Here is a 27,034-nt window from a genome sequence, read left to right as displayed (position 1 = left end):
CGCTGGAACACAGAGTGGGACAGGAAGTGGCAGCAAGTTTGATTTTGCTTTTTTTCTTCTAATCAGGTTTTGGCTGCAAAATGTTTTTAACATTTAAAGTATCTGCAGCGATGCTTTCAGTGCGGAAGTCATCCAAACCTACCTTTCAAAATAAAATACAATCTTTTTAAAGACTAATAATATAAATATAATAGCTATTATTGTTATTATTTATATTATAAGAATTAATAATAAAATAATTATTTCATTATAATGTTTTGTTTTGTAAAATATGTAGAACGTTAAACCAAAATTAAATTGTATTATGTGGGTTTTTTTTTTTTTACTTTTTATTAATTTACATGGAAATTGATTCAGTTTTATTTATTTTAATTTAATATATTTGAATTTGATTTTAAAGCGTTTTTCTTCGGATTGTTAAAAACAAGTTTGCGGAAGTAGATGGGGTGAATCATCTCGCGTCGTCATCAAAGATTGGGGGGGAAAAAAAGGAAAACATCCGGAGTGAACCGGATGTAGAAGGATCCCGGTCACGTCGAGCACCGTACGCACGTGTGTCGGTGCTGTTTGAGGACTCAGGTTTGAGTTTTGTTTTTTTGGTGAAATGTTGAAACGTTTGAAAATGTTGGAGAGCCTTTGAGACTTTTTGGAAGTGACGCGTATTTCCGGTCACAGCGAGTTAATCTGTGACCCGATAAAAGCGCCGCGTGTTAGTGCGGGCGGAATAAGTCTAAACTCTCTATGAGCTTCATGTAATCTGGATCGTAGTCCGAAAAGAGTGCTCAGAAAGCGAGATAACATTTAAGTCTCGAGTTATTGTACATGCAGAATTTCATTCAGAAAACGGCAGATTTAACGTTTCCGCTCATGTCAGGACGTGCCCACCCATGTAAACGTTTAATTAAAATCTGTATTTTAACAGGAGGAAATCTGGCTTTAAAGTCGGCTGTGATCGAGTTTGTCAGTAAACAACTTAAATATGATTTTCTGACTTTTAAATAAATAATTCCGGAGTTTTTGTGGCTTTGATGTTGAAGAGCAAAATGGTGAAACTTTGTTATTAACGCGCAGCTGCAGAGGAACCACGTTTCCCTGATTATTAACGGGCTCCCCTGCGGTCAAAAGTCCCTTAAAAATACTTTAGATTTAAGATTTTTTGTTTAAAAGACAATGTAGCCCTGTGTAAAAGTGAGCTTAACTTTCACTTCTTCAGTCACTCTGAAATTCGTGAGGAAAAAAGTTCTTATTCAATTGTTTGGTTTTAATAGTTGTCTTTGCACAGCTGCTGTTCAATGTGCTATTTCTGCTAATCACGTGTACCGTAATATTGATCCAACGTTTAAATTTCAAACCTGCTGTTTCTGAGTTTCTGTGTTTGTGTGTGAACCTTTTTCATCTTCTGTGTAATTTACATTCCAAACTCCCTTTAAAAATCTGCAGATTTAAGGTTTCCCCTTTAAGACAAACACGGAGAAAAAGGAGGTGATGTTGATTATTTTTTATTAAAGATTCATCTAACTGTCTGTTTTCCTGCTGTTTAAATAAAGTTTTGTGCAGAGGCCTCAGACTGACATCAGAATTTGGCTGTTTTTGTCTCTGTCAGATTAATCGTACATCATGACGTCGTTAGCTCACCAGCTGAAGAGGCTCGCGCTGCCTCAGAGCGATGCCAACCTGCTGACCCGCAGGGAGGTCGCCTCGCTCCTCTTTGACCCCAAAGAGGCAGCGTCCATGGACAGGAGCACCTTCTACGCCCTCGGTGAGTCCCGCCCTCCTCTTCCTCTTCTGTCAGTTTCCTTCCTGACCTTCATCCTGTCTGTCCTCTTCCTCGTGCAGGATGCACCGGGCTGGAGGAGCTACTGGGAATCGAGCCGGCATTCCTGGAGTTTCAGAGCACCCTGTTCAGTCCCGCCTCGACGACCCTGGAGCGCAGCATCCAATCCAAGGAGGTCAACAAGAAGCTGGACGCCGGCATCTCGCTCTTCCTCACCCGCCTCTGCCCATACTTCCTTCTCAAACCGGCTCACAAGTGCATCGAGTGGCTCGTTCACCGGTAAGCCGCTGAGGCGTCGCAGCTCAGTTATACAGAAAATGACACTTTGTGTTTGAACAGTGAATCATTAGATAAATGAAAAACAAACCAAACTCCATTCAGAAAACTTCTGATTTAAGATTTCACTGGAGCAAATAGTCCTTCAGGAAACGGCAGCTTTAAGGCGCTGACGCCTCATTAACACATTTATAGCAATGCTGACGATTATTTTTCGTATTTAATTAGTTAAACAGATGTTTAACTAGATGAACCTTAAATGTGCACAGAAGCTCTCCTTCACACTCTGTATTTCCTGTTTTATACTCCCGTGATGATTCCCGTGTTTTCCCGTGTTCAGCTTCCACATCCAGCTGTACAATGCCGACAGCCTGCTCGCCTGCGCGCTGCCGTATCACGACACCAATGTGTTCGTCAGAGTCCTGCAGCTCCTGAAGATCAGCGACGCCACGAGTCGCTGGAACTGGCTGCGCGGCCTGCAGGTCGGTGACTCGCCTGAGCTGGAGCGCCTGTGAGGTCCGTCTGCTGATCAGCGTGACGTGAAATCTTTTTGTTTGTCGTTGTTTGTTCAGAAACCCGGCGTGCCGTTATCCAGAGGAACTCTCATCGCTCACTGCTACACTGACCTGAGCTTCATGGACTTCATCTGCAGCCTGGTGACCCGGTCCATCGAGGTGACCTCCCTGACCCCTCCTGTTACCCGTCGACGTCCCGGCGAGGCTCTCGGGACGCCTGCACAGTTGCCTGCATTCACTGCTCTCCTTCTCCTCTGCAGGCGTATTCCGGACATTCGGGAAGTTGCTCCCAGCTCAGAGTCATCTTCTCTTTTTACGCCTCCACCATCGTCCCCGCCCTGGACGCCGTGGACAGAGTGTCCAACACCATCATCTCCAAGCTGCTGCCATACGTGCAGACGGTAACGTGCGCCATTATTCACATGACCCCGACCCGACAGGTGACGTGAGATTTAACCTCGCACGTGTCGTTGCCTCCTCAGGGTCTGAAGTCGTCGCTTGCGGACTATAAAGCCGCCACCTACATGATCGTGTGCCAGCTAGCGGTGAAGGTGATGATGGAGGCGAGTCTGGTGGACAGCCTCGCCGTGCACATCAGCAAGTCTCTGATCAAAGAGCCCGTCCTCGCCAAGGAGGGCGTGGGCTGCCTCATCGTGCTGCTGCAGAACCAGAAGGAGGGCGCCGTGGGGCCCAGGTAGGACAGACGCCGCCTGGTCGTGATGTTTCGGACAGGCTCTGTCCAGGCGTGGCGTCCTCTCACCTGTCTGTTCCTTCTCGTGTGCTCAGAGCCGCCGGCCGTCTCTGCTCAATGGCGGCGCTGGTGCCGACGCTGCAGGTCATGGCGGCGGTTCACGACGTCAGCCCTCTGCTCCGCTACCTGCTGCCTCACCTGGTCCAAAGCGTGTTCATCAGCAGCTCAGGTGAGGCCTGCTGCATGTACGTCTAATGCTTTACAGCGTCGGAGGTGGAGTTGACCTGAGTTCCTGTGTCACAGGTGAGACGGACAGGCTCGCAGTGCTGGAGTCCATCCTGGAATCCGTCCTGCTGACCAAAGACCTGGACCACACCGCGGCCCGGTAAACCTCCTCTCAGCCGATCACGCAGCCGATCACGCGACACGTCTCCTCACTGTTGCCGTGTTTGTCCCGTAGGTTGCTGCTGGACGAGTATCTGAGTCAGAGCGAGCGCTCACCTGTAGAGCTGTCGGCCCTCGACCAGCGCCTGCTGCCTCTGGTGCGCCTGTTCGAGTCCAAGTACGTACGAGTAAATATTATATAGTTCCTGGTTCAGCACAGGTGTCACAGAACCGTGGTCAGGTAAACGAGTCTGCACGCAAACAGCAGTGAAAACATGGCCGCCGGCCGCAGCTGTTCTGGGATACAGAGGGCGGAGCCGCGTTTAAGTTTTCTCCTCCATCAGGTACTGTGCAGCTCTGGACGGCGTCCTCGCAGGTCATGTGACCGACATCGGCAGCACGGAGCAGAAACGGCTCTTCCACCGGTTTCTGTCTTTGTCGCTGAGCAGCGGGAAACATCAGGTGAGCTACAAAACGGCGTCGCTCAGGTGAACTGTGGCGTCTTCGTCTCTCTGAGCTCACAGTCTTCGTTCTGCGTCGGCAGATTTTAGGCGACTCGGACACGTCGCTGCTGCTCAGCCTGAAACACCCTCAGCCGTCGGTCAGAGTCTCGGCCGTGGAGCGCCTGAAGGATGTCATCGCCGCTGGACAGGTAGACTTCCTGTTTAATCCTCTGCGTCTGTTTCATTCAGGTGAACTTTGACCTCTGAGGCAGGTGATTGTGTAGCTTGGTGCACCTCAGGGCTCTGCTCCGGGTCCTCTTCTTTTCTTTTCTTTTTTGATGAGTAGGCACCTGAAATCACGGGCTGACATTTTTAACCACACATGTTAAGGATCGTGTTTCCTCTGAGCAGCAGCAGAGTCTGGATGACGACTTCCTGAAAGACGCCGTCGCGGAGCGTTTGAAGGACGAATCGCCGGAGGTCGTAGCCGCCGCTCTCCAAGTCCTGGAGGTCAGTGAGACGATGGTTAACGGGTCTGATGGCGTTCTGCTTGATGGCGTTGTGGTTAATGGCGGTTTTCGTTGTGTTTCAGGTGGTGTTTGACGTTGTGGACCGCGAGGACGCCGTCTCGTGTCTGCTGTCTCTGCTGCACAGAGCCGATCTGCCGGAGTCTGAGCGATGGTCAGTGAAAGCTTATTTTCCCTGCTGTTAATGATGCCTTCATGAACCTCCTGTAAATCTGAGACTCCTTCCTCCAGGGTTCCCGTGCTGACAGAGGCGGTGCGTTTACTGTCCGACCCGCGGATGGGAAAGGGGGACGGCGAGCTGGTGACGAGGACGGGCTGGAGGCTGCTGCCGTTCCTGGTCGTCACCTCGACCCAGCTCGACCTCGCCCGCCGCATCGCCCGGTCCCCCCTCCTTGCCAAACACCCGCTCACCCTGAATTGGGCCCGAGGTAACAGACCCATTTCCTGTGGCGCTTTCACAATAAAAGCAGTGCTGTCCATCATTTCGTCAGTGTCTGAAACTTTTTGCATCACACAGAGCTCGATGACGTGACGAAGAGAAGCGTTGAGCCCGACTTTGTGGGTGTGGCCAACGAGCGGCTGGTCTCCACGCTGACAAAGAACCTGGCGAACATGGAGCACTTCTCCAGGCGCGACGCGGTGAGTTCAGACGCCGTTCCTCGTGTCGCTCAGCCGTACGAGGCAGCCGTACTGTTGGGACTACTTTCAGCAGCGGATTGATCTGTTTTGAGTCTGTCAGCTGATGGTTTCCGTGTGTGTCGCGCTCAGCTGGAGAACCTCGCCGTGCTGGTGGAGCAGCAGCGACGCTCCAGCCTCAGGGAGCGCGCGGCGTTCCTGGTGCTGACCCGGACGCTGCTGCTTGGTCTGGGCGAGCTGAGCGAGACGCAGCACCTGCTCACCGCTCAGAGGGTCTACGCGCTCCTGGAGCGCCCCCTGCTGGAGGTCGTGAGGAGCGACGCGTCACAGGTCAGTCGGCCTTTAACATCCATAAACACAAAGTTAAACAGAGCCCGCTTGCATTGAGTCGGCGACGTGTTTTGATGGATTGTTGGTTCTGAACAGGAAGCTGAGCGTCCCGTCTCCGTGCCTACCTCCTTCTCTGAGGCGGCGGCGCTCTACCTAAGCAGGTGTGCTCAGGGACAGCAGCCGGACACAGAGTACGGCTTCGTCCTCGTCGCTCTGCTCCGGGACTTCATTTCCTGCCTCAAGTGTCACGACGCCTCCTTCAAAGGTAAAATCTCCCAGAGCAGGCGAGAGCTTAGGTAGAAGAGGGAACCGGTCAGCTGACTGGTCACATGATTGTCTTCCAGGGGCGGCGTGGTGGAACCCAGAGAAGCTCGACACAAACACCTGCTGTTACCTGGGTCTGATCTGCCGCCTGTTCAGCATAATCATGAGCGGCGCCGCCGAGGGAGCGACGGCTGACAGCTTCAGAGAGCTGATGAAGCTGCTCGTCCAGGTATGACATCATTTCCTGTGAGCAGACATGATGTTTCAGCGTGATGGAACGAGCCGCTAACCTGACAAACCGTCACCTCAGGTCCACCTGCGCGAACCGAGCATGCTCTTCAGGTTCCTGTGCATGCTGTGGGGATACACCAGTAACCATGGAGACCAGCTGGATGCGAAGGTGGGCGCCGTCCTGCAGACACGGGCGCTGTACATGGGCGGAGCTCTGCTGAGCACCCAACCCGCCTCCAAGCTGAAGGAGCTGGCGGCCGCCAACTCACCAGGTGAGATTATTACAAATATTTACAAAAATAGAAAAAACAAAATCGCAACAATGTAACAAATCTTTTAAAAAAAGTCCGATTCAGGTAAACAAACCTGAAACTAACGTTTGAAAGACGCGCTGATGACATACGAGGTTATTAAAACACCTGTGTGTGTGTCTGTGTGCGTGTGTGTCTGTGTGTGTGTGTGCGTGTGTGTGTCTGTGTGCGTGTGTGTGTCTGTGTGCGTGTGTCTGTGTGTGTGCGTGTGTGTCTGTGTGCGTGTGTGTCTGTGTGTGTGCGTGTGTGTGTCTGTGTGCGTGTGTGTCTGTGTGCGTGTGTCTGTGTGTGTGCGTGTGTGTCTGTGTGTCTGTGTGTCTGTGTGCGTGTGTGTCTGTGTGTCTGTGTGCGTGTGTGTGCGTGTGTGTCTGTGTGCGTGTCTGTGTGCGTGTCTGTGTGTGTGTGTGTCTGTGTGCGTGTGTGTGTGTGCGTGTGTGTCTGTGTGCGTGTGTCTGTGTGTGTGCGTGTGTCTGTGTGTGTGCGTGTGTCTGTCTGTGTGTGTGTGTGTCTGTGTGTGTGTGTCTGTGTGCGTGTGTGTCTGTGTGCGTGTGTCTGTGTGTGTGCGTGTGTCTGTGTGTGTGCGTGTGTGTCTGTGTGCGTGTGTGTCTGTGTGTCTGTGTGCGTGTGTGTGCGTGTGTGTCTGTGTGCGTGTGTGTCTGTGTGCGTGTCTGTGTGTGTGTGTGTCTGTGTGCGTGTGTGTGCGTGTGTCTGTGTGCGTGTGTGTGCGTGTGTCTGTGTGTGTGCGTGTGCGTGTGTCTGTGTGTGTGCGTGTGTGTGTGTGTGTCTGTGTGCGTGTGTGTGCGTGTGTCTGTGTGTGTGCGTGTGTGTCTGTGTGCGTGTGTGTCTGTGTGTCTGTGTGCGTGTGTGTGTCTGTGTGTCTGTGTGCGTGTGTGTGCGTGCGTGTCTGTGTGCGTGTGTGTCTGTGTGCGTGTCTGTGTGTGTGTGTGTCTGTGTGCGTGTGTGTGTGTGTGCGTGTGTGTGTGTGCGCCTCAGTCGTCCCGTCTCTGCTCTGCTGTCTCACGTCTCCTGTTCGGGAGGTCCGGAGGGCGGCGCTCAGCGTCCTGCAGAGCCTATCGGCAGCCAACACGTCCCCCTTCCAGCCAATCACAGAGAAGCTCCTGTCGACATCAGAGGAGATCGTCGCCGACCCGTCCTACCTCAGCACGGTGAGGACTCTGAAACAGCTGATTGGTTTAAATCTGGACTTCCTGTATTTGTTGTTCTGATTTCCTGTTTTGCCCGCAGGTTCTCAGCGTGCTGCACGATGAGTCATCATCCAGTAAAGCGAAGCCGCAGCAGAAGAAGCTGGCGGCGGCGATGCAGCTGCTGGTGAGGAGCATTCAGACTCCGAGCTGCCCGTCGTACATCGCCGCCGCCCTGCTGAGAGCGCTGAGCGAGGTCAACGGACAGGTGAGCGGGCGGGACTGAAACGGAGGATTCACCTGTTTGTTCACCGCTGACGTCTTTGTTTTAGAGCCGGACTCAGATTAGCGATCTTTGAAGCTGAACGGTTTCCACTTCCTGGTGTGCCGTGTTTGATGGCGGCGTTATCGTGAGCGCCGTGACGTACAGCCAGAGAAAAGCATTGTTGGTGCAGGTGTTCATGCAGCGATCAGATCATTGATTCCTGTGCTGATCTGTTTTCTAACCTCACAGTCTGATCACGTCGTCCTCGTCTAAAGATCCATGCTTTGTGTCTCCTTTGACCTCCTCTTCTTCCTCCTCCTCCTCTCAGTCAGAGCTCTCCAGCCTGCTTCCTGTCCTCGATCGCCTCCTGGAGACCGGCCCCGACACGCCCGCCCTGCTGCAGGCCGAGGCGCAGCTCCTGCAGCTCGTCCTGGGGAAGTACAACGAGGCGTCGGCGCCCCTGCTGGCCAAAGACCAGAACTGCCTGGACCTGTTCATCAGAGCTCTGAAGACCTCCACGCAGCAGCACGCTGGCATCCCGAGCTGCCAGATCATCGCTCTGGAGCAGGTCAGGAGGACAAATCCACCAATCGGGGGACGGGGACTAACCCTACCCGAGTGCACGCTCACAGTGATGCTGTCCATCTTTTATTCACAGTCTTTACTTCAAACTCAGATTAAAGTCTGAGTGACCGGTGATGATTTAACGTGTTCAGACGTCTCTGCGTGTTCCTGCAGATCACAAAGCCCTTCTTCTCCGCCCTCGCGGACGAGGCGGTGCAGCAGAAGCTGCTGTCGGCCATGTTTGACCTGCTGGTGGAGAGCAGGAGTCCGGCGGTGGCCAACAGCATCAGCAGCGTCTTCAAAGCGGTGAGCCGAGATCGTCTGCTCAACATTTAAATGGGGATTTTTCTTTCTCGTGAAAGAAGAAAAATGACTGATGGTGAAACGGTCGTTTGTTTGGGGATGAATCGCTGAACGTTTGACCTTTGTGTTCGCCTCAGGTCGTCGTTGACTGTCAGCTGCTGGCCAATGAGCTCGCTCCTCCAGAAAAACCCAAAGTCAGCGTGACGGTGCAGCAGACCCGGCGGAGCCGACTGTCGCAGAGGTATTTGCGCCCTGAAGCGTTCCTGAGGTCACGTGATCGGACCAGTTGGATCTGCAGGAGATTCCCTTCAGAGAAAAACTGAAAACAACGAATCAAATTAATAATTGTAGGCTGATTATTCTGTGCAACGTGACACGAATATGAATCATTTGCTCCAGATTTTGATGACGATCTGCTTGAAAACAATGTTGTAGTTCAGGGTTCACTCTGATGGTGGCGCTGTTGTCTCGTTTCTCGTCCTTCCATTTTAATGATGTAATTATTGAACTGAAGTTGATAGAAATGAGTTAAACCGGTTGACGTCACCTGTTTAACGTCCGTGCAGCCTGCAGGCCCCGATCAGCACTTTCACCCTGTAACAGATCTGGTTTCCTTCTGATAGTTTCAGGACGAATCCCGACAATCTAGAACATTTCAGCTTTTAGTTGAGCCACAATTTTCCAGATGCAGCCTCAGAGTCTGAAAGTGTGGCGTGTCCACGATGAGTGATCGGTGTGAACCGCTGCCGTGTGTTCAGGAAACCTCAGGAGAGCAGCGATGCGGCTCCAGAGGGGGGCGCTGTGTCGTGGCAGAGAGTCACTCTGATCCTGGAGCTGCTGCAGCACAAGAAGAAAGTGAAGAAAGCCCAGGTGTTGGTGCCGGTTCTGTTCTCGCTGCTCGCCAGGTAACATGACAGGAAACGCCACGTCTTACAGTTTCTCATGTTTTATAATTTCATCTAAACTGAAAGAAGAATGAAGGCTGTAGTAAAAGTCCTCATTAGGACTTCGTGTGGATTTGATCCGTGTTCGGAGTCGTGTGGAAGTGGAAGCAGGATTTTGACTCCGGGCTGCAGAGAGGTCCAATCTGAAAGTGGAGCTTCTGGAGTTCTTTCTTCTTCTGTTTGTTTATTTGAGACAGAAGTAACAAAAAGATGAAAAATCGATCGATAGCATTTTATTTCAAACATGGAAATGTAACTGAAATAACAAAAGAAAAAGAAACATTTGAGTAATAATAACTCCGTCTGTCGTCAGGAGCATGGAGCCGTGCTCCGATGAGAACGCCAACACGGAGTACACCAAGCAGCTGCTGCTCAGCTGTCTGCTCAACATCTGCCACAAACTGGCTGCAGGTGGAGCTGTGGCTGCAGGTGGAGCTGTGGCTGCAGGTGGGTGTCAGAGGAGGATGATGAAGGTGTGTGTGTGTGTTTGTTGCCTCACTGCGCTCTCCTCGCTCTGTGCAGACGTCCTGGATGAAGACAAGTTCAGCGTGGAGCTCGTGGTTCAGTGCATCCGAACGTCCGACGTGCCGCAGACTCACCACCACGCCCTGCTGCTGCTGGGCACCGCCGCCGCCATCTTCCCCGTGAGAGCTCCACCTCCTCTTCTGTCTGTCCACCACCACCTTCGCTCTTCCTCCTCCGTCTCTGTCTGCAGCTGAGAGAGTTTTATGTCACTGATACAAAGAGCGGTCTAAGTCCCGCCCCCTGAGACTGAAGCTCCTCTGCACGTCTGTGATGACATCATGGCGGCAGAAGTGTTTGTTTAAATCAGGGGTCGGCAACCTTTCTGATGATGAGTGCATCTAAACTTTCCTCAGAAGTCAGTGTGCCGTATGATGCATTAGCATTAAATGTAATAACGCTCTATATGAACAGTTAAACACTATATAGAACAACTTTATAGGATTATATTTGTTCACAGATGTTTGCAGCTGTCAGCGAATAGTTATCAGCTATTTGGAAACAAAAAAAATACTTTTTATCCATAACAGCAAATGAACTGAACAACAGAAAATGCAAATGCTATTTATGGTCTCCTCACAACAGTGATAAGAAAAATAAACTGAGCCAATATGGCATGTTTGTTAATACAGAGACACACATGTTAATGTGATCTCTGGTCTCCCACTCAGAGACACAGGTCTCCCAGTGTCCAGCATTCAGAGGCTACCTGAGGACTCATGTGAGAGAAAACCTGCTCACACAGACATGTAGAGCCGAATACTGTCAATAAGGCCTCTGCAATGTTCTGAAGACAGTTAAACCTGTCAGGTAGTGACGTCCAGCAGGTGAACATGCAGCTCCATGAACACACACAGCTGTGGGTTCCAGCTGCCCCCCTCTCCCTGTTAATGCCCTACCTGCCCCCCTGGCAACACTCTGCTAGACCCGCCCCTGCACAGTTACCAGCTGTCAGCTACTTAGAAAAGGATCCTGGTGTTATTTGTCTCTCAGAAACAGTTCATAACTTCAACTCATCCATGTCACCTAAAAGGTAAACCTGTTTCTCCATCACCTGTTCAGCTCTGATGATTCAGTAAGGACGTCTCCTGGTTTCATCTTCATGTTTCCCTCTCACCACATATCCAAACCCACATCATGACCAGCAGCTTTACAGCTGTGGCTCCAGCAAACATCAGCTGATACTAGAAATTATTATTAAATAAATTCTAACAGCTGATCAAGCTTAAACGTGCTGCTGTTGTTTAGCACGACATCCGCTGGTTTCCTCTTTCTGGCGCAAAGTGAGCGATAAACAAACAAGAGAGACGATCAGCTGATCATTGATCAGTTTCATGATTGAAGTAGAAACAGGAGAGAATGAGAGAAGAAGAGGCAGCTGCAGCGTAAAGACGCAGAATAACTCAAACTTTGTGTCTTTTGTGACGATTCTGTCTTTTTAGGGGACTGTTGGCAGCTACTAACTAACCTTATGAATAAAATAAAGTTCACTGTCAGTAACATCATAGCACCACCCAGCTGTATAGAAACTCCGTCATGCTAGCTAGAAGCAGTACGAGTTATTGTAACTGACTGTAAAAAGTCAGCACAACGAAAATAAACTAAACTTGGTTTATATCTGACCAGATAGACTGCAGCTCATAACTTCTTACCTGGAGTTCAGTTCACCGCCTCGGGGCTCTGCTCCTCCTGCCTCTCTTTCCCTCATCCACCTGCTGGCCTCTGTGGAAGCTTCGCCACAGCCACCACCAAACACCTGAGTTATTTTTACACATCTGCCAGCATCTGGCCAATCCACCAGCTTTAATACTGTTGCAAAAAAAAAATCATCGGCCCATAAAAACGAAAAATCATGCCCGCTATGCCCGATGGCCAGTCCAGCTATGGTCGTGCCATCAGTTAACCCTTCGCGTGCCCGGGGTTGCCGACACCTGGTTTAAACAAACGAAAAAATATTGATGTCCTGATGGATATGGAGGATCAATGTAGCCAACATTTTAAACAAATATTAGACGATTGTTTTTTATTTTTTTTATTTTTACTTTTAATTATAATTGAATGAACCCAAAGAAGGAAACACGAGAAGCAGTTAGTGATGCAGTTACAGCAACTGATACAAATAAATGAAATAAAGTAGTAATTTTGATATTTGGTACGTTTAGTATCAGATTTGTTTTAGAAGAGAAGAATGAAAGGAAAGAAATTAATCAATAATAAATAAATATGGGAATTAAAATAAACAACATTTATTTAATGGCAAGAAAACAAACGCGTTCGTGTTCCTCCTGCAGGAGAAGGTCCTCCACAACATCATGCCCATCTTCACCTTCATGGGCGCCAGCATCATGCGGCTGGACGACGCCTACAGCTTCAGAGTCATCGACAAGACGGTGCAGATGGTCATACCTGCTCTGATCCAGGTGAGGCGGCGACGGAGCCGACAAACATGCCCGTTTTACACGAGTGGCGTGGCGATAACTCTTCCTCGCTCCTCCTCCAACAGGCCCAGCAGCTTTCTGATGGAAGTTCCGCCTCTCACGTGATGGCTGTGGTGACGAAGATCATGCACGTGTTTGCCGACGCGCTCCCCCACGTGCCCGAGCACCGGCGGCTGCCAATCCTGTGTCAGCTGGTGACCACGCTGGGTCCCGCCCGTTTCCTCTGGGTCCTAATGCTCCTCCTGTTCAAGCTGCACGCCACACAGAGCGCCGGCTCCACCAGCGAGAAGGTAACAATCGCCTGCTTCTGTTTCTGCGGAGCTTAGCGCGTCGTTTCGTGTCTCTGCGTGTTTAACGTAGTTTATTTTGTGTTTTCGTGAGCAGGATGCGGCGCTGGAGCGAGACGTGGACTTCTGGATTTCTCTGTGCTGTCAGTTTGACATCAGCGATCAGCTGACCTCGCTCATCAACATCCTGAACTTCCTGCTGCAGCTGCCAGACGACAAAGAGGATGGTAAAACAAAACAAAAGTTTTACATCATCAATAACATAATCATGTTTTTGTATGGAGGACTGTAAGTGCCAAATCTAAAGAAAAAAGTGATAACAATCGTATTTTTAAAATGTGAAACGGACTCATTTCAGAATTATTTCCTTTGTTATGATTCTTCTATCAGTTTACTTCATTTACATTTTAATTACTTAATATTAATGAGAATCCCTTACTATCACAATACGCTCCGAGTGTTTCATTTGGCAGATTTTTACTGTTACAGATGAAACATCCAGGAGCCAATCATCTGTCTTTCATTAAAGTAATAGATTAAAAATACAATGTTTAAAATAATGAACATCAAGGTAAATTAAAATATTTGCTGCTTTTATTTCTGACTCAAATTTTAGACATTTATTTTAAATTTAAGAAGAGAGGATGATATAAATAAATAACTATAAATAAAGTAAAATACTGGACTTGAAGAAACAGGTAAATTATTAAGAAAGGAAACAGAAATGTTACCACAAAGAACAATGGCTATGAAAACATGGACATAAAAGTAAATATGGTAAAAAAAATAAAATAAAAAATAACAATTTGAATTTCTTTCATTTAAAATTTAGGAAATTGAATTTAAATTGAAACATAAATAAACTAATTTGTAGAAAGTACATGAGTTAATCCAAATTGAATAAATATTTGATATTTAGAATTAATGACTCTGTATAGTCATTAATTCTATATATAGAGTTTTGGCGTGTTTGGCCCTCCGTAGTGTGATGGACTTCTGGGTGTTTGTCTTGTGTAGCTCCAGTGAAACGGCCCGCCGCCCGGCGAGGAGCGAAGAAGGAGGAGGAAAAGGTGGAGGAGCTGATCTTCAGCGTGGATGCTCACGGCGGCAAAGAGCTGCGACACTTCAAGTTCCTCTCCGTGTCATTCGCGGCTCAGCTGCTCGGCTCGGCGAGCTTCATCGGGAAGGTGGGCGACTGAAGGTCAGGCGGTAAGGAGCGCGCTCAGAGTGCGACGACGATAAATGTTTGATTTTGTTTCAGGTCGCGGACAACGACGATGACATAGACGCATCTCTACAGCCACTGCAGCAGAGGTGAGTGATGCTGTGATGTCACGTTGTCATGTGAGCGTTTGGTGGCGTTGAAGGTGATGTCATGTTCGTGTTTCAGGCTGCTGGAGGACATCCTGCGCTACATCCACAGCATCGCTCGCTGTGTGGAGGAGAACGCCGACAAACCCACCGCCAAGTTCTGGCGAGTTCTGCTGAATAAAGCCTACGACGTCCTGGACAAGGTTTGAATCCAGTTTTATTTAAACTCTTCTCGTTAACATTAACAGCAGGTCCTCCACCGTTAACCTCAGTTTCTTCTTCTGCTGCTGGAGTGAAAGCGCCTGCAGAGGCGCTCTAACCTGCTCACCTTTGTCCAGGTGAACGCGCTGCTGCCCACGGACACCTTCATCACGGTGATGAGGGGCCTGATGGGAAACGAACTGGCATCGGTCAGGAGGAAGGCCATGGACCTGCTCAACAACAAACTGCAGCACAGAACACAGTGGGATGCACAGCAGGTAACAGGAAGTGATGTCAGAGTTCTCCGCAGAGCATGTTTTGGGTATGAAACGATGACATCAACTTCCTGTCTGCCCTCAGGTTACCGTGCTCCTCCAGCTGATCGGCGACCTGCTGAACATTGTGGGCAAAGATCACAGGAAGGTCGTGGACGGAGCGGAGCAGGCCATCAACCGCCAGACGGCGCTCTTCAGCCTCAAGCTGCTCTGTCGCAGTTTCGGGTCCGACCACCAGGAGACGTTCGTGCCCGTGCTGTTGCAAACCGTGGAGCTCGTCGCGGCGGCAGAGGAGGAGAAGAACGTGACGGGCAGCGCTCTGCTCTGCATCGCCGAGGTGGTCAGCACACTGAAGGCCCTCGCCATCCCGCAGTTACCCAGGTCTGTCATGCCCGTCCTTCACCCTCACACGACAAGGTGGGGAAGCCGCCCTCCAGTCAGCTGACGCGTGTTTGTTTCCGCAGGTTGATGCCAGCCATACTGCACGCGCTCCAAAACAGGAAGGAGCTTCTGACCAACGAGATCTACCTGCTGAGCGCCGTCACTGCCCTGCAGCGGGTCGCAGAGACGCTGCCACACTTCATCAGCCCATACCTGCACGACGCCACCTTACAGGTAACGCCGCCCCGCGAGCACTGCATCAGAAAAACAAAACAAAGGTTATAAAGGATTGCGGTGGAGCTGTGCTTTGATTGGATCGTGCTGTGCGCTCTTCCTAGCGCCTCGTTTTTTTCATCTGAAATGAAATGGCTTGATGTCGCTGCTGCTTTGAGGAGACGTGCTGATTGGTCCCAGCTCACCTGGGGGACTCTATTATTCGTTATTCCTCTTCGTTCTTGCAGGTGTGTCGGCTGACCCGGCTGATGGAGACTTCCTCCTCCTCCTCCGCCCAGCTCTCCATCCGTCTCGCCTCCCTGAGGAGCACCCTTGCCACCAAACTGCCCCCCAGGGTCCTACTGCCCACCATTAGCAGGTGCTACAACACTATGGTGGTCGATAAGAAGGTGAGAGTCGAGCTTCAGGTGTGTTTACTGTTTTCTACTGAAGCCGGTAAAGTTCAACGTTTGTGTGTGCGCCTTGGCTTAAAGTTTTCCAGAATGATCCAAAGACACTTACTCTCATTATTGGAGTCAGTCGTTTAAAATGGCTCCACGAGAACAAATCAAACATCCACCGAAAAGTGGAATCAGGGACTTCAAATCCCAAATTCTCACGCTGAACTTTGTTAAATGTCTAAAATCAAACAGCAGCAGTAATATCCTGTAATTTAACGTTTTCGTGCTTCAAGCCAGAAAAAACGTTAAAAGTAGAAATCGGCGCTAAACGGTCAAGCGTCATCGGCGTCGAATCCCGCTCTGAGGTTCCCGATGGTTTTCAGCTGTTAACGTCTCGTTGTCATTTCCCCGCAGAGTCAGCTGGGGGCGCTGCTGAGCATCCTGAAGGAGCACATCGCTCACATGGAGAAAGACCAGCTCAGCTTCCACCAATCAGAGCTCACCACCTTCTTCCTCACTGCACTCGACTTCCGCTCCGAGCACTGCCAGGTCCGCTCAGCTGGTGATTGAGTAAATGTACTTGGATTACTTTACCTTTCTCACGCGTCTCTTTTGTCTTCAGGGCGATCTGGAGAAGACGGCGCAGGTCGAGGGCTGCGTGATCGACTGCCTGATCGCCATGGTGATGAAGCTGTCAGAGGTCACATTCAGGCCGCTCTTCTTCAAGGTAACGCCGCCGTGCCTAGGATTCAGCCGCCGCCCAGTTTCCCGCCGTCTGGCGATAACTGTGTGTCTGTGCGTCTGTCCCGCAGCTCTTCGACTGGAGCAAATCGGAGCGTAAAGATCGTCTGCTGACTTTCTACCGGCTGTCCGACCGCATCGCCGACCGCCTCAAAGGACTCTTCGTGCTGTTCGCAGGAAACCTGGTGAAACCATTCGCAGACCTGCTGAGACAAACCAACAGCACAGGTCTGACCTCATCCACAACTTTTCTCTTTTTATTGATTTTTAACTGTAAATTGTTACATTTATGTAAATGTTAATATTTAAACAGCTGTTTGTTGGTAAAGCAGCTGTTTCCCAGCTGTCCAAGCTTGACGGTGGATTTGCTTCTTGCAGAGTCGCTGCTCTTCGCCTCCGAAGACGATGGCGAGGAGAAGAGCTGCCTGCTGCTGCAGTACGTCCTCGACTGCCTCCACAAGACCTTCCTGTACGACTCGCAGCGTTTCCTGAGCCGCGAGCGAGGCGACGCCCTGCTGAGCCCGCTCGTAGACCAGGTGAGGTGCAGACACTTCAGAGGGTGTAATATTTGTCCAAAACTGCATGACTCCACCCGCTGGGCGTGGTTTCATTGGTGACATTGAACTTGAATGGTTTCTGTGTTTGTGTCCAGCTGGAGAATCGAGTCGGTGGCGAGCAGCGATACCAGCAGCGCGTCACCCAGCACCTGGTGCCCTGCGTCGGGCAGTTTGCTGTGGCGACGGCCGACGACTCGCAGTGGAAGACCCTCAACTATCAGATCCTCCTGAAGACCAGGCACTCTGACACCAAGGTAAGGCCACCTGCACACCTTGAAGGCGCAGAGAAGTCGGTCAAGCTTCACTCTGACGCTGTCTGATCTCAGCCAGGCAGAGTTAATTGATGGTAATACAAAGAGTTTTAAATTAGACTCTGTGTTGGTGTTAGTTATTGACTCAGCCGCTTCCTCCTACTCCTCCACAGGTGCGTTTCTCCTCTCTGCTGATGCTCATGGAGGTGGCGTCCAAACTGAAGGAGAACTACATGGTGCTGCTGCCGGAGACCATCCCCTTCCTGGCTGAGCTCATGGAGGGTGAGGCGCACACACAGACACCTCTCATATTAACTGTTGGCTGTCGGCCACAAGAGGGCAGCACATCTCTGACAAGAGAAAACATCTAGATCCAGATGTTTCAGAATAAAAGCATGACAGATGAAACACATTTTCACCATCATGGAGAAATATCAGTAAAGGTTCAGATCAAATACGACATCAGAGACGATAAGATGCAAACAGAATGCAGTAAAATATCACATTCGTGTTTCAGTTCACCTGCGAGGCCAGGTAACGGCGTAGGCTCAAACCTGCTGTTTGTTTTGCAGACGAGTGTGAAGAGGTGGAGCTGCAGGTCCAGAAGGTGATCCAGGAGATGGAGAACATCCTGGGAGAGCCGCTGCAGAGCTACTTCTAACACGCACGCTGGTGTGAAGCTTCAGCAGAAACATAAATATTCTGATGTTTTTGATGTAAGAAATAATAAACATTTGTGTCAAATCTGCTTTTTATTTACTCTGAACCTGTTTAAAGAAGGTGACATGAGTCACGCGTGGACACTGATCGCAAATCATTCCTGCTGGGCAGCGGCATCTATGGAAGCCTGCTGATGCCAACTGAATGAAACCGCTGACAGCTGACAGCCGTCATCAGTAACACCACTTTAAGGTTACCATGGTGATGATGTTTCAACAGGTGTCCACCTGCTTTAAAAATCACGTGTCCCAGATGTTCGTCCACAGCTCTGTGGTTTCCAGGTGTTACAGATGTGTCGGTGAAGCGAGGTAAAAAGAAACGCAGCGTTTCTGCTCCAAAACTCCTGGGTCAAGTTTAAAGGCCGGCTTGAGGACACTCGTCTCACTCAGATGATTCTGGATCATAAAGGTTGGATCTGCTGGTTTTGGGGAGACCGCACTGGAAAGAAGAGTTTTCCTGTGAACGCTGTGGCTCTCTGACAGTCCGACCATTTAACCCTGTCATGCATGAATTGTGACAAACTCAATCAGGATTCTTCAGTGCTTTTATTCATCTTCAGACTGGAAAAGATGAATAAAAATACTTAAGAGTTAAATAACAGTAATTACAATGAAACACATCATACATCTGTAGTAACAATAAACGTCCAGTGGGTGGCAGAGTATGGCGTGACCCATCAGTGTCCAATGTAGTGGTTTATGTGCAGGTATACCATCAACACTGACACAAATGCAAGCAAACAGCAGCTGTAACTGTAGGGACCACTATGGTGAAAGGGTCAAATGGATCGTGGCGATCGTGGCTCAAGAGTTAGCAGCTCGTCTTGTAACCGGAAGGTTGCTGGTTCGAGCCCCGGCTCGGACAGTCTCGGTCGTTGTGTCCTTGGGCAACGCACTTCACCTACCGCCTACTGGTGATGGTCAGAGGGGCCGATGGCGCGATATGGCAGCCTCTCTTCTGTCAGTCTGCCCCAGGGCAGCTGTGGCTACAACTGCAGCTGCCTCCACCAGTGTGTGAGAGTGAATGAATAGTGGAATTGTAATTTTTCATTTTTAATTAAAACCCAGCCAGTCTCTGTGATGCACGCCCCTCCCTGCTTCTACTGGAGGTTTCTTCCTGTTCAAAGGGACTTTGTCCTTCCCACTGTCACCCAGTGTTTGCTCATAGGGGTCGTCTGACTGTTGAGGTTTTCGCTGTATTATTAGGTGTCTTTATCTTACAGTAAAAAGCACCTTTAGGTGAATTCTGAAGGTGCTAGAATAACAGATAACCAGTTGGTAAAAGAAAACACACACGTATAACAGCGCGGTGTGGTTGAGTTTATCACATCAGGTCAGACTCTCCGTGACTTTAACGTCTGCCGTTAACGCAGTTCTACAAAGTTTCTTCCTGGAACTGCAGATGTAGGACGAGTGCCGGAAATAGTTTTGTACTTCGGAGAATCCTGACTCACACCAACGACGTTAAGTTCTTAGAGAACAAAGACACTGTTTGCAGTTCTTCAAAACACAGTGTGTTTTCAGGTGAGTTCACCTGCATCCAGCGCTGAGCCCACATGTTTACAGATGGTCGGCCTGCTGGAAACGTCTGTATGACACTTCAAATGTCATCAGTTTGACTTTCATGTTTTGTTTTGTTTTACCTTTTTAGCTTCTGACTGCATCTGAAAACTGAATTTTTAAATCATAATTTTAAAAATTATTTTTGAATCCTAATGTTTTCGGTGTGTTACTAAAGGTTTACACAATCAGTCGTCACTTTAACTGACTCGTTTAAGTGTTTGACTCAGTTTGGTAAAAAGGATCTGCAGAATGAGCTGTGAGCTTTCTCTTTGTGAGGCCACAGGAAAGTACAGCTATGAATTAACCATCATAGCCAGCTAGCTGTAAGTTAGCTAACTAGCAAGTTTGCTAATGTAACACTGAGTGGATATGCTAACATTAAAACCAACCACTGAAGGATTTGTACATCTTTAATACTTTCTGGGTATTACAGAGCGTTATTGTAGTTAACTGAACTGAAAGTGGGCTGAACAAATATTCTAGTTAACACAAACACTAAATTTCATGTAAGTGCCTGTTATAAACTTATTACCACTGATTAGATTGGCATTGTGACCCATACAGCTCACTGACATATTGCTGATGTATATCTGCTGTAGTGCGAGGCAGAGACGTGTGGTTACTCATCAATAAGATGTCGTTTCGCTGTCACAGTTCTGACTACCTGTAACCTTCCTCATAAACGCAGCAAATCCCACTCAGAGTGGGATTTGCTGCGTTTATGCTACCCAGGTAGAGTCGCACCAAGAGAGAAAGCTTCAGTGAAGCGGAGGTTGGCGACGTTGTCCCAACATCTTGCAGAGTGAGCAAACTACATTAACGCCAGCAAATCCCTCTCTGAGCAGGTCGCGCAGACAGAGTTGGAAAGTCAAAGATAAGCTGCGTAAAAACGACTTCTTACCAATGAGCAAACACGGTTCCACTACGTTGGTGCTACCTTCAGCCACACAGCACATATATTTCAGTGATACGTCGCTGCACCATGCTGGATGAAGCACAATTTACTGACTACATTCCTCTGAAGCGCTGAAGTCGAGGGACGGAGCGTGCTGTCTGGATTTATGGCTTTATTATAAAGTTAACCTGAAACTGGGCTGAAACATATTTTAGGTAACTGTAAACTTAATATCGCTGCCACACATCACTCACTAATATCACCCACCGCACTCAAACAATAACTGAAACTAAAAAGAACAAAACCTTTTCAAAACATAAAAACAATAAAACTGGAAACTAAAATTTCTAAATAAAATAAAAATCATAAACTTCAGTGTCTTTGTTTTTTTTGTTGTTGGCATGAATGAGCCTCCGTACATCAGCCCACTGTCTGACCTTCATCACTTCAAAGTGTTTAAACACGCTTCGTGACGTCACGGCTCCACGCGGTGCCTCCCCCTGACGTCACGTGGAGTCTTTAGGAGACTCGCGCCGGTCAGTGGCTCAGAGACGGTGTGCGCGCGCGTGTATCAGCATGAGGAGCGCGAGGACGCTGCGGCAGGTCCAGGTGGCCGTGACGGTGCAGCGGAGCCTTCATCACCAGCATCCTCCTGCGCGCTCCGCGGGGATCGTCGGAGCTCCTTTCTCCAAGGGACAGGTGAGAGCGCGAGGACAGGCTCCGCGTGCACTTGTGCGCGTGTAATCCTCCAGCTTCTTCTTCTCTGTCCGCTGCAGTCCCGAGGAGGCGTGGAGGACGGACCGGAGCGGATCCGAGCCGCGGGCCTGCAGAGGCGGCTGCAGCAGCTGGGTGAGCACGCCAGCGGACCGGTGACGTCACCGGGAGACTCCAACAGACGTTTATTTTTGTGCTTTCATACAGAATCACCTTCATGCAGCAGCAAATGTAATGACAGCAGGTAAAACTGACCGGAAGTTAACATTTGAATGATGAACCGCCCTGTGAGCATCACCGTGGCATGAAACACAAGCATCACTGTGCCTCACAGCAACAAGGGCCCGAGTTCGACTCCGCCGTGGAGCACGTCCACAGACATGCTGTGAGTGGGGACAGATCAGCTCCCACTCACAGCTGTGTCTCTGTCCAGGCCAGCCCCGCCTCTCAGCCTGTGGTAGCTGAGATGGACTCCACAGGTGTTCTCACCTGTTCACACATCAGGAAGCTCCTCCTGCAGCTGTGACACATTTCTGTTAAAAATCATCCGAGCACCAGAGTGGCAGTTTGCCTCTGCAGCATCTGGACAGATGTTTCTGCTGTCAGGGCTTTTTCCCGGGATAAGAAAGGCTGACGTTAAGTGGAGCGCAGCCGGCCCAGTTAGTTATCCGTGTTGGTCGTCATTCCCAGTTAAGGAAACATTGTTTTTGTTGAATTAACAACTCAGAAACTTCCTGAGTTTCTCCGTTTCGTCAGTTAATGTTCATCCAGAGCCGAGTAATCAGTGATGAGAAAATCCACAAACGTTTGATTAATACATCAGCCTGAGCGGACCGCGGTCTGCACCACGGCGTTTCCACTTTCAACAATTCATCTGAATGAATCTGTGACGTCGGTAAAACATTAACCTTCAGCACAGTTTGAATCCAGAAAAGGTGCTCAGAGCTGACCTTCAGGGCCTTCAAATTCAGACTTCAAATAAAGTGTTTAAAGTCTGATTCACGTAACGCTCCGTTTAAAAACTCTGTAAAAATCAGAGTTTGGTGATTTTTCCTTCAGCTGATTGTGAGTACGCAGGTAACACAGTTTCACTGATACAGTGAGTTCAGGAAGTGTAACGTGCTCAGAGGAGGTCACTGTGCACACGCTCAGTTTCATTACTGGAACAGCGCTGACCTTTATCCATGAACAGCAAACAGTAAGTGTTTACAGGTCCACATGGGTCAGTGAACGCCTCGTTACACCGCCGTCTTCTTCCCTGAACATCTCGCTGTTAATGTTCACACAGAGAGCATGCTGGGAAACGCCTCAGCTGGTAATGTTGGACAGTCAGTACGAGGAAACCTGCAATGATTGTGTGTGTGTGTGCAGGCTGTGCAGTGAAGGATTATGGGAACCTGACGTTCGAGGACATGTCCCGGGACGAGCCCCTGGGCTTGCTGAAGAGCGTGAGGGCGGTGGGTGCCGCCAACCAGAAGCTGTCACAGGCGGTGCGAGCGGTGAAGGAGGATGGGCACACGGCGGTGGTGCTGGGCGGAGACCACAGGTCAGTCCACACAGGAACAGGAAGTCAGGACGTAGGTTCCAGGTGTCGGCTCTCCATCGACTCACTTCCTGTTTGTGTTTTCCGTCCTCAGCCTGGCGATCGGTTCCATCCACGGGCACTCTGCGGCGGTTGGGGAGCTGAGCGTCGTGTGGGTGGATGCTCACGCCGACATCAACACGCCGCTGACCACGTACACGGGGAACATCCACGGGCAGCCGGTGTCCTACCTGCTCCACGAGCTGCGCTCAAAGGTGATCTCAGCGACAGAGATCAGCATCACGCCTTCACACAGAATCACTAACCCCTCCCCTTCCTCACCAGGTTCCCGTCTTACCGAACTTCTCCTGGCTAAAGCCGTGTGTGTCCGCCGCCGATGTGGTCTTCATCGGGCTGAGAGACGTGGATCCAGCAGAGCAGTGAGTGCACCTGAGTCCATGCAGAGACTCACCTATTTCTGACGCCCCTCTGACCAATCAGCTCGTCCCGAAGCATTTTGGAGATGATTGAAATGAAATCTCAATAAAAAATTTAAAGAAGCAAAAAGCTCTGAAAGGTCAGCGACCTCGCTCTGGTCTGAGGGTCACCAGAAGTTTATTACCTGCGTGTACCTGAGTGTACCTGCCGGCAGGCTCTAATCCTGAGGTTTTCTCCTCCTCAGCTACATCCTGAAGATGCTGGGGGTGAAGACCTTCTCCATGAGTGAGGTGGATCAGCTCGGCGTGGCCCGCGTCATGGAGGAAACGTGTGATTACCTGTCCGCCAGGTGATGCCTGCATGAAGCCATCAAGGTGTGATAGTCTGAGCGAATGTTAAAGATGCTTTGTGTCCTTGAACAGAGGGAAGAAACCGATTCACCTCAGCTATGACATCGATGCCATCGACCCCTCTGTTGCCCCAGCAACCGGGACGCCTGTAGTTGGTGGACTCACCTACAGAGAGGGCGTCTACATCACAGAACACCTGTGTCAGACAGGTACGAGTCAGAAACTCAGGGAAAAACAAACCCTGCTCTTCACAGTAGAAACGTGTTTACTGTAAGCAGCCACATTAGCTGCTTACAGTAAACACAACAGCTCTCACTTGGTGTTGGCTCTCGCTGCGGTAGAGTATCACTTCCTGTTCCTGTTCCAACGCACACTGGTTTAGCCAATCTGTGTATATTCACAGTATTCACTCACTCTGTCTTTGGGGATTAGGGCTGACAGCTGTCCCGTTTTAGTGTCTCTTATTTGACAGTTAAAAAGTTGGCAACCCTATGCTGGTGTTAAGTGATGACGTGTGAACCGTGCTTCTGGGTCCAAACTACTCTGTGTTTATTAAGGCTGTTGTGTGTTTCACATGTTTTAACAGTTTGTATCTTGTTCTATTTAATCTGAACAAACCCCTAAAAAGTCAGTTATCACTGTCGGCCTCTCTGGGTTTTTATTACCGCCTTTCAGCAGCACATTTTAAAGCTCAGTCTTTAAACCCTTACGATGTAACTGCAGCCCATGCAGCAGTATATTAATGACTAACCTCGTATTGTGGATGGATCATCTCAGTTGTTCTCCTGACTGAAGTTTGGTCCGATTACAGCATCCTGCCATGCGATTACATTTGTCTCGAACCATCGGGAACCTTCACGTTAACTTTTATCGAGTGGAAAAAGTTAGCGTTCATCCTCCAGCTTCACTGTGTTTATGCTAACATAGCTGTGTCGCTTCTCTCCTCCTGCTACCCCCCCAAAAACCCATCTCCATAGAGACTGTGTCAGCTCCCAAACAGACAAACACAAACTAAAAACCAGCAACAAACAACTTAAACATAAACAATCACAAAGAAAGAACAATACAGTATCCACATCTGAACCAAAGAGTAAAACAGTGAAATGTGGATTATTAAATATTAGGTCTCTCTCCTCCAAGTCTCTGTTAGTACATGACTTAATAATTGATCAACAAATCGATTTACTCTGCCTTACAGAAACCTGGTTGCAGCAGGATGATTATGTTAGTTTAAATGAATCAACACCCCCGAGTCATTCTAACTACCAGAAACCTCGAAGCACAGGCCGAGGGGGAGGTGTGGCAGCAATTTTTCACACCAGCCTATTAATTAATGAAAGACCAAGACAGACTTTTAATTCATTTGAAAGCCTGATGCTTAACATTGTCCACCCCAGCTGTGAAACTCAGAAACCAGTCTTACTTGTTATCATCTATCGTCCACCTGGGCCTTACACAGAGTTTCTGTCTGATTTCTCAGACTTTATATCTAATCTAGTTCTGAGCTCAGATAAAATAATTATTGTGGGTGATTTTAACATCCATGTAGATGCTAAAAATGACAGCCTCAACATGGCATTTAGTCTGTTATTAGACTCAATTGGCTTCTCTCAAAATGTAAAAGAACCCACCCACCACTTTAATCACACTCTAGATCTTGTTTTAACATATGGCATAGAAACTGAACATTTAACAGTGTTTCCTGAAAACCCTCTCCCGTCTGATCATTTCCTGATAACATTTACATTTACAATAATTGATTACACAGCAGTGGAGAGTAGATTTTATCACAGTAGATGTCTTTCTGAAAGCGCTGTAACTAAGTTTAAGAATATAATCCACCCACTGTTATCATCTTCAATGCCCTGTACCAACACAGAGCAGAGCAGCTATCTGAACGCTACCCCAACAGAGGTTGATTATCTTGTTAATAATTTCACCTCCTCACTACGTACGACTCTGGATACTGTAGCTCCAGTGAAAACTAAGGTCTCTAATCAGAAGTACCTGACTCCGTGGTATAATTCTCAAACACGAACCCTAAAGCAGATGACTCGTAATCTGGAGAGGAAATGGCGTGTCACAAATTTAGAGGATCATCATTTAGCCTGGAGAAATAATTTGCTGCTTTATAAGAAAGCCCTCCGCAAAGCCAGAACATCTTACTATTCATCACTGATTGAAGAAAATAAGAACAACCCCAGGTTTCTCTTCAGCTCTGTAGCCAGGCTGACAAACAGTCAGAGCTCTGTGGAGCCAACCATCCCTTTAACGTTAACTAGTAATGACTTCATGAACTTCTTCACAAATAACATTTTAATCATTAGAGAAAAAACACACACACACCACACAGGCCTTCAAGCTGGCTGTAGTTAAACCTTTACTCAAAAAGCATCTCTAGACCCAGCAGTCTTAGCTAATTATAGGCCAATCTCCAACCTTCCTTTCATATCAAAAATGCTTGAAAGAGCAGTTGTCAAACAGCTAACAGATCATCTGCAGAGGAATGGTTTATTTGAAGAGTTTCCGTCAGGTTTCAGAGCTCATCACAGCACAGAAACAGCTTTAGTGAAGGTTACAAATGATCTTCTTATGGCCTCTGACAGTGGACTCATCTCTGTGCTTGTCCTGCTAGACCTCAGTACAGCGTTCGATACTGTCGACCATAATATCCTATTAGAGCGATTAGAACATGCTGTAGGTATTACAGGTACTGCACTGCAGTGGTTTGTATCATATCTATCTAATAGACTCCAGTTTGTGCATGTAAATGGAGAGTCCTCTTCACACACTGAGGTTAATTATGGAGTTCCACAGGGTTCAGTGCTAGGACCAATTCTGTTTACATTATACATGCTTCCCTTAGGCAGCATCATTAGAAGACATAGCATACATTTACACTGCTATGCAGATGACACCCAGCTCTATCTGTCCATGAAGCCAGATAACACACACCAATTAGTTAAACTGCAGGAATGTCTTAAAGACATAAAGACCTGTATGGTCTACAGACGCAGCCTTTGGGGAGTGACTGCAGCACCCCACCAGCCGAAGAACTTGTAAAATCCTCACTCACGTTAAAGTCTTTATGCGCCTATAAAACGATCAGAGGAACTGTGTGGTCACATGATGCTGAAGCTTCCTGTCAGTGACGCTGCCTCATTTTCAAACTGAATTAACTCCAAAATCCACAATATGAACACCAGCTCATTACCCCCACGTGCCACACTCGCCCTCACATAACCAGGAAGTTACCACAAATGTGCTCTTTGTCTCTCTGCAGGTCTGCTGTCGGCGGTGGACCTGGTGGAGGTGAACCCTCTGAGGGGCCAGACTGAGGAGGACGTCCGCTCCACCGTCAGCACCGCCATCGATCTGCTGCTCGGCTGCTTCGGACGCGTCCGCGAGGGAAATCACCTGCCAGATTACCGCCTCCCCGAGCCTTAACGCAGGCCTCTCTGACCGTGCCGCACGACACCAGCACAAAGGGCCAATCGGAGTTCTCCCTGCAAAACTACAATCCCACAATTCCTGCTGTTTTCTGCCTTGAACCAAAGACGTTGTCTTCCTGTGGGTGGGGTAGTCCATCGCTGATCAATCCTTTTGTTTTTGATTATTAAATTTATACGTTTGAAGAGTGTTTGTTTCTTTTTTT

At 48.9% G+C, this 27,034-nt stretch overlaps 2 protein-coding genes across 3 annotated transcripts; both read left to right on the top strand.

Moving 5' to 3' along the window:
- Positions 1–468: 468 nt before the first annotated feature.
- On the top strand, positions 469–17,926 carry heatr1 (HEAT repeat containing 1). 2 transcript variants are annotated; one of them, XM_084936870.1, is made up of 46 exons: positions 469–579; positions 1,441–1,482; positions 1,604–1,759; positions 1,837–2,053; positions 2,391–2,532; positions 2,623–2,724; positions 2,826–2,966; positions 3,048–3,259; positions 3,352–3,485; positions 3,560–3,641; positions 3,717–3,818; positions 3,985–4,102; positions 4,185–4,292; positions 4,495–4,593; positions 4,676–4,764; positions 4,842–5,038; positions 5,128–5,249; positions 5,379–5,576; positions 5,673–5,841; positions 5,921–6,069; positions 6,151–6,343; positions 7,376–7,548; positions 7,628–7,792; positions 8,118–8,357; positions 8,528–8,659; positions 8,794–8,897; positions 9,415–9,561; positions 9,914–10,029; positions 10,123–10,244; positions 12,414–12,542; positions 12,626–12,850; positions 12,945–13,074; positions 13,865–14,034; positions 14,109–14,161; positions 14,238–14,361; positions 14,497–14,637; positions 14,720–15,015; positions 15,099–15,249; positions 15,477–15,638; positions 16,044–16,178; positions 16,252–16,356; positions 16,442–16,598; positions 16,749–16,906; positions 17,023–17,181; positions 17,352–17,460; positions 17,751–17,926. In XM_084936870.1, the coding sequence occupies exons 3-46, from the start codon at positions 1,618–1,620 to the stop codon at positions 17,837–17,839; spliced, it is 6,408 nt and encodes a 2,135-aa protein (XP_084792996.1). In that variant the 5' UTR covers positions 469–579; positions 1,441–1,482; positions 1,604–1,617; the 3' UTR covers positions 17,840–17,926. The 2 variants fall into 2 exon arrangements, with proteins under 2 accessions (XP_084792996.1, XP_084792995.1); XM_084936869.1 differs by having other exon boundaries at positions 9,914–10,047.
- A 2,365-nt stretch (positions 17,927–20,291) lies between these two features.
- arg1 (arginase 1) lies at positions 20,292–27,014 on the top strand. Its single transcript, XM_084936884.1, has 8 exons — positions 20,292–21,054; positions 21,132–21,204; positions 22,441–22,615; positions 22,707–22,866; positions 22,937–23,031; positions 23,274–23,378; positions 23,452–23,588; positions 26,663–27,014. Exons 1-8 carry the CDS (start codon positions 20,932–20,934, stop codon positions 26,824–26,826), a joined length of 1,032 nt encoding a protein of 343 aa, XP_084793010.1. The 5' UTR covers positions 20,292–20,931; the 3' UTR covers positions 26,827–27,014.
- Positions 27,015–27,034: the final 20 nt, after the last annotated feature.

This window comes from Perissodus microlepis, chromosome 8 (genome assembly GCF_051167445.1).
Source record: "Perissodus microlepis isolate ML-2025 ecotype Zambia chromosome 8, ASM5116744v1, whole genome shotgun sequence".
Lineage (NCBI taxonomy): Eukaryota > Metazoa > Chordata > Actinopteri > Cichliformes > Cichlidae > Perissodus > Perissodus microlepis.
This window is presented reverse-complemented; position numbering and strand designations above follow the sequence as displayed.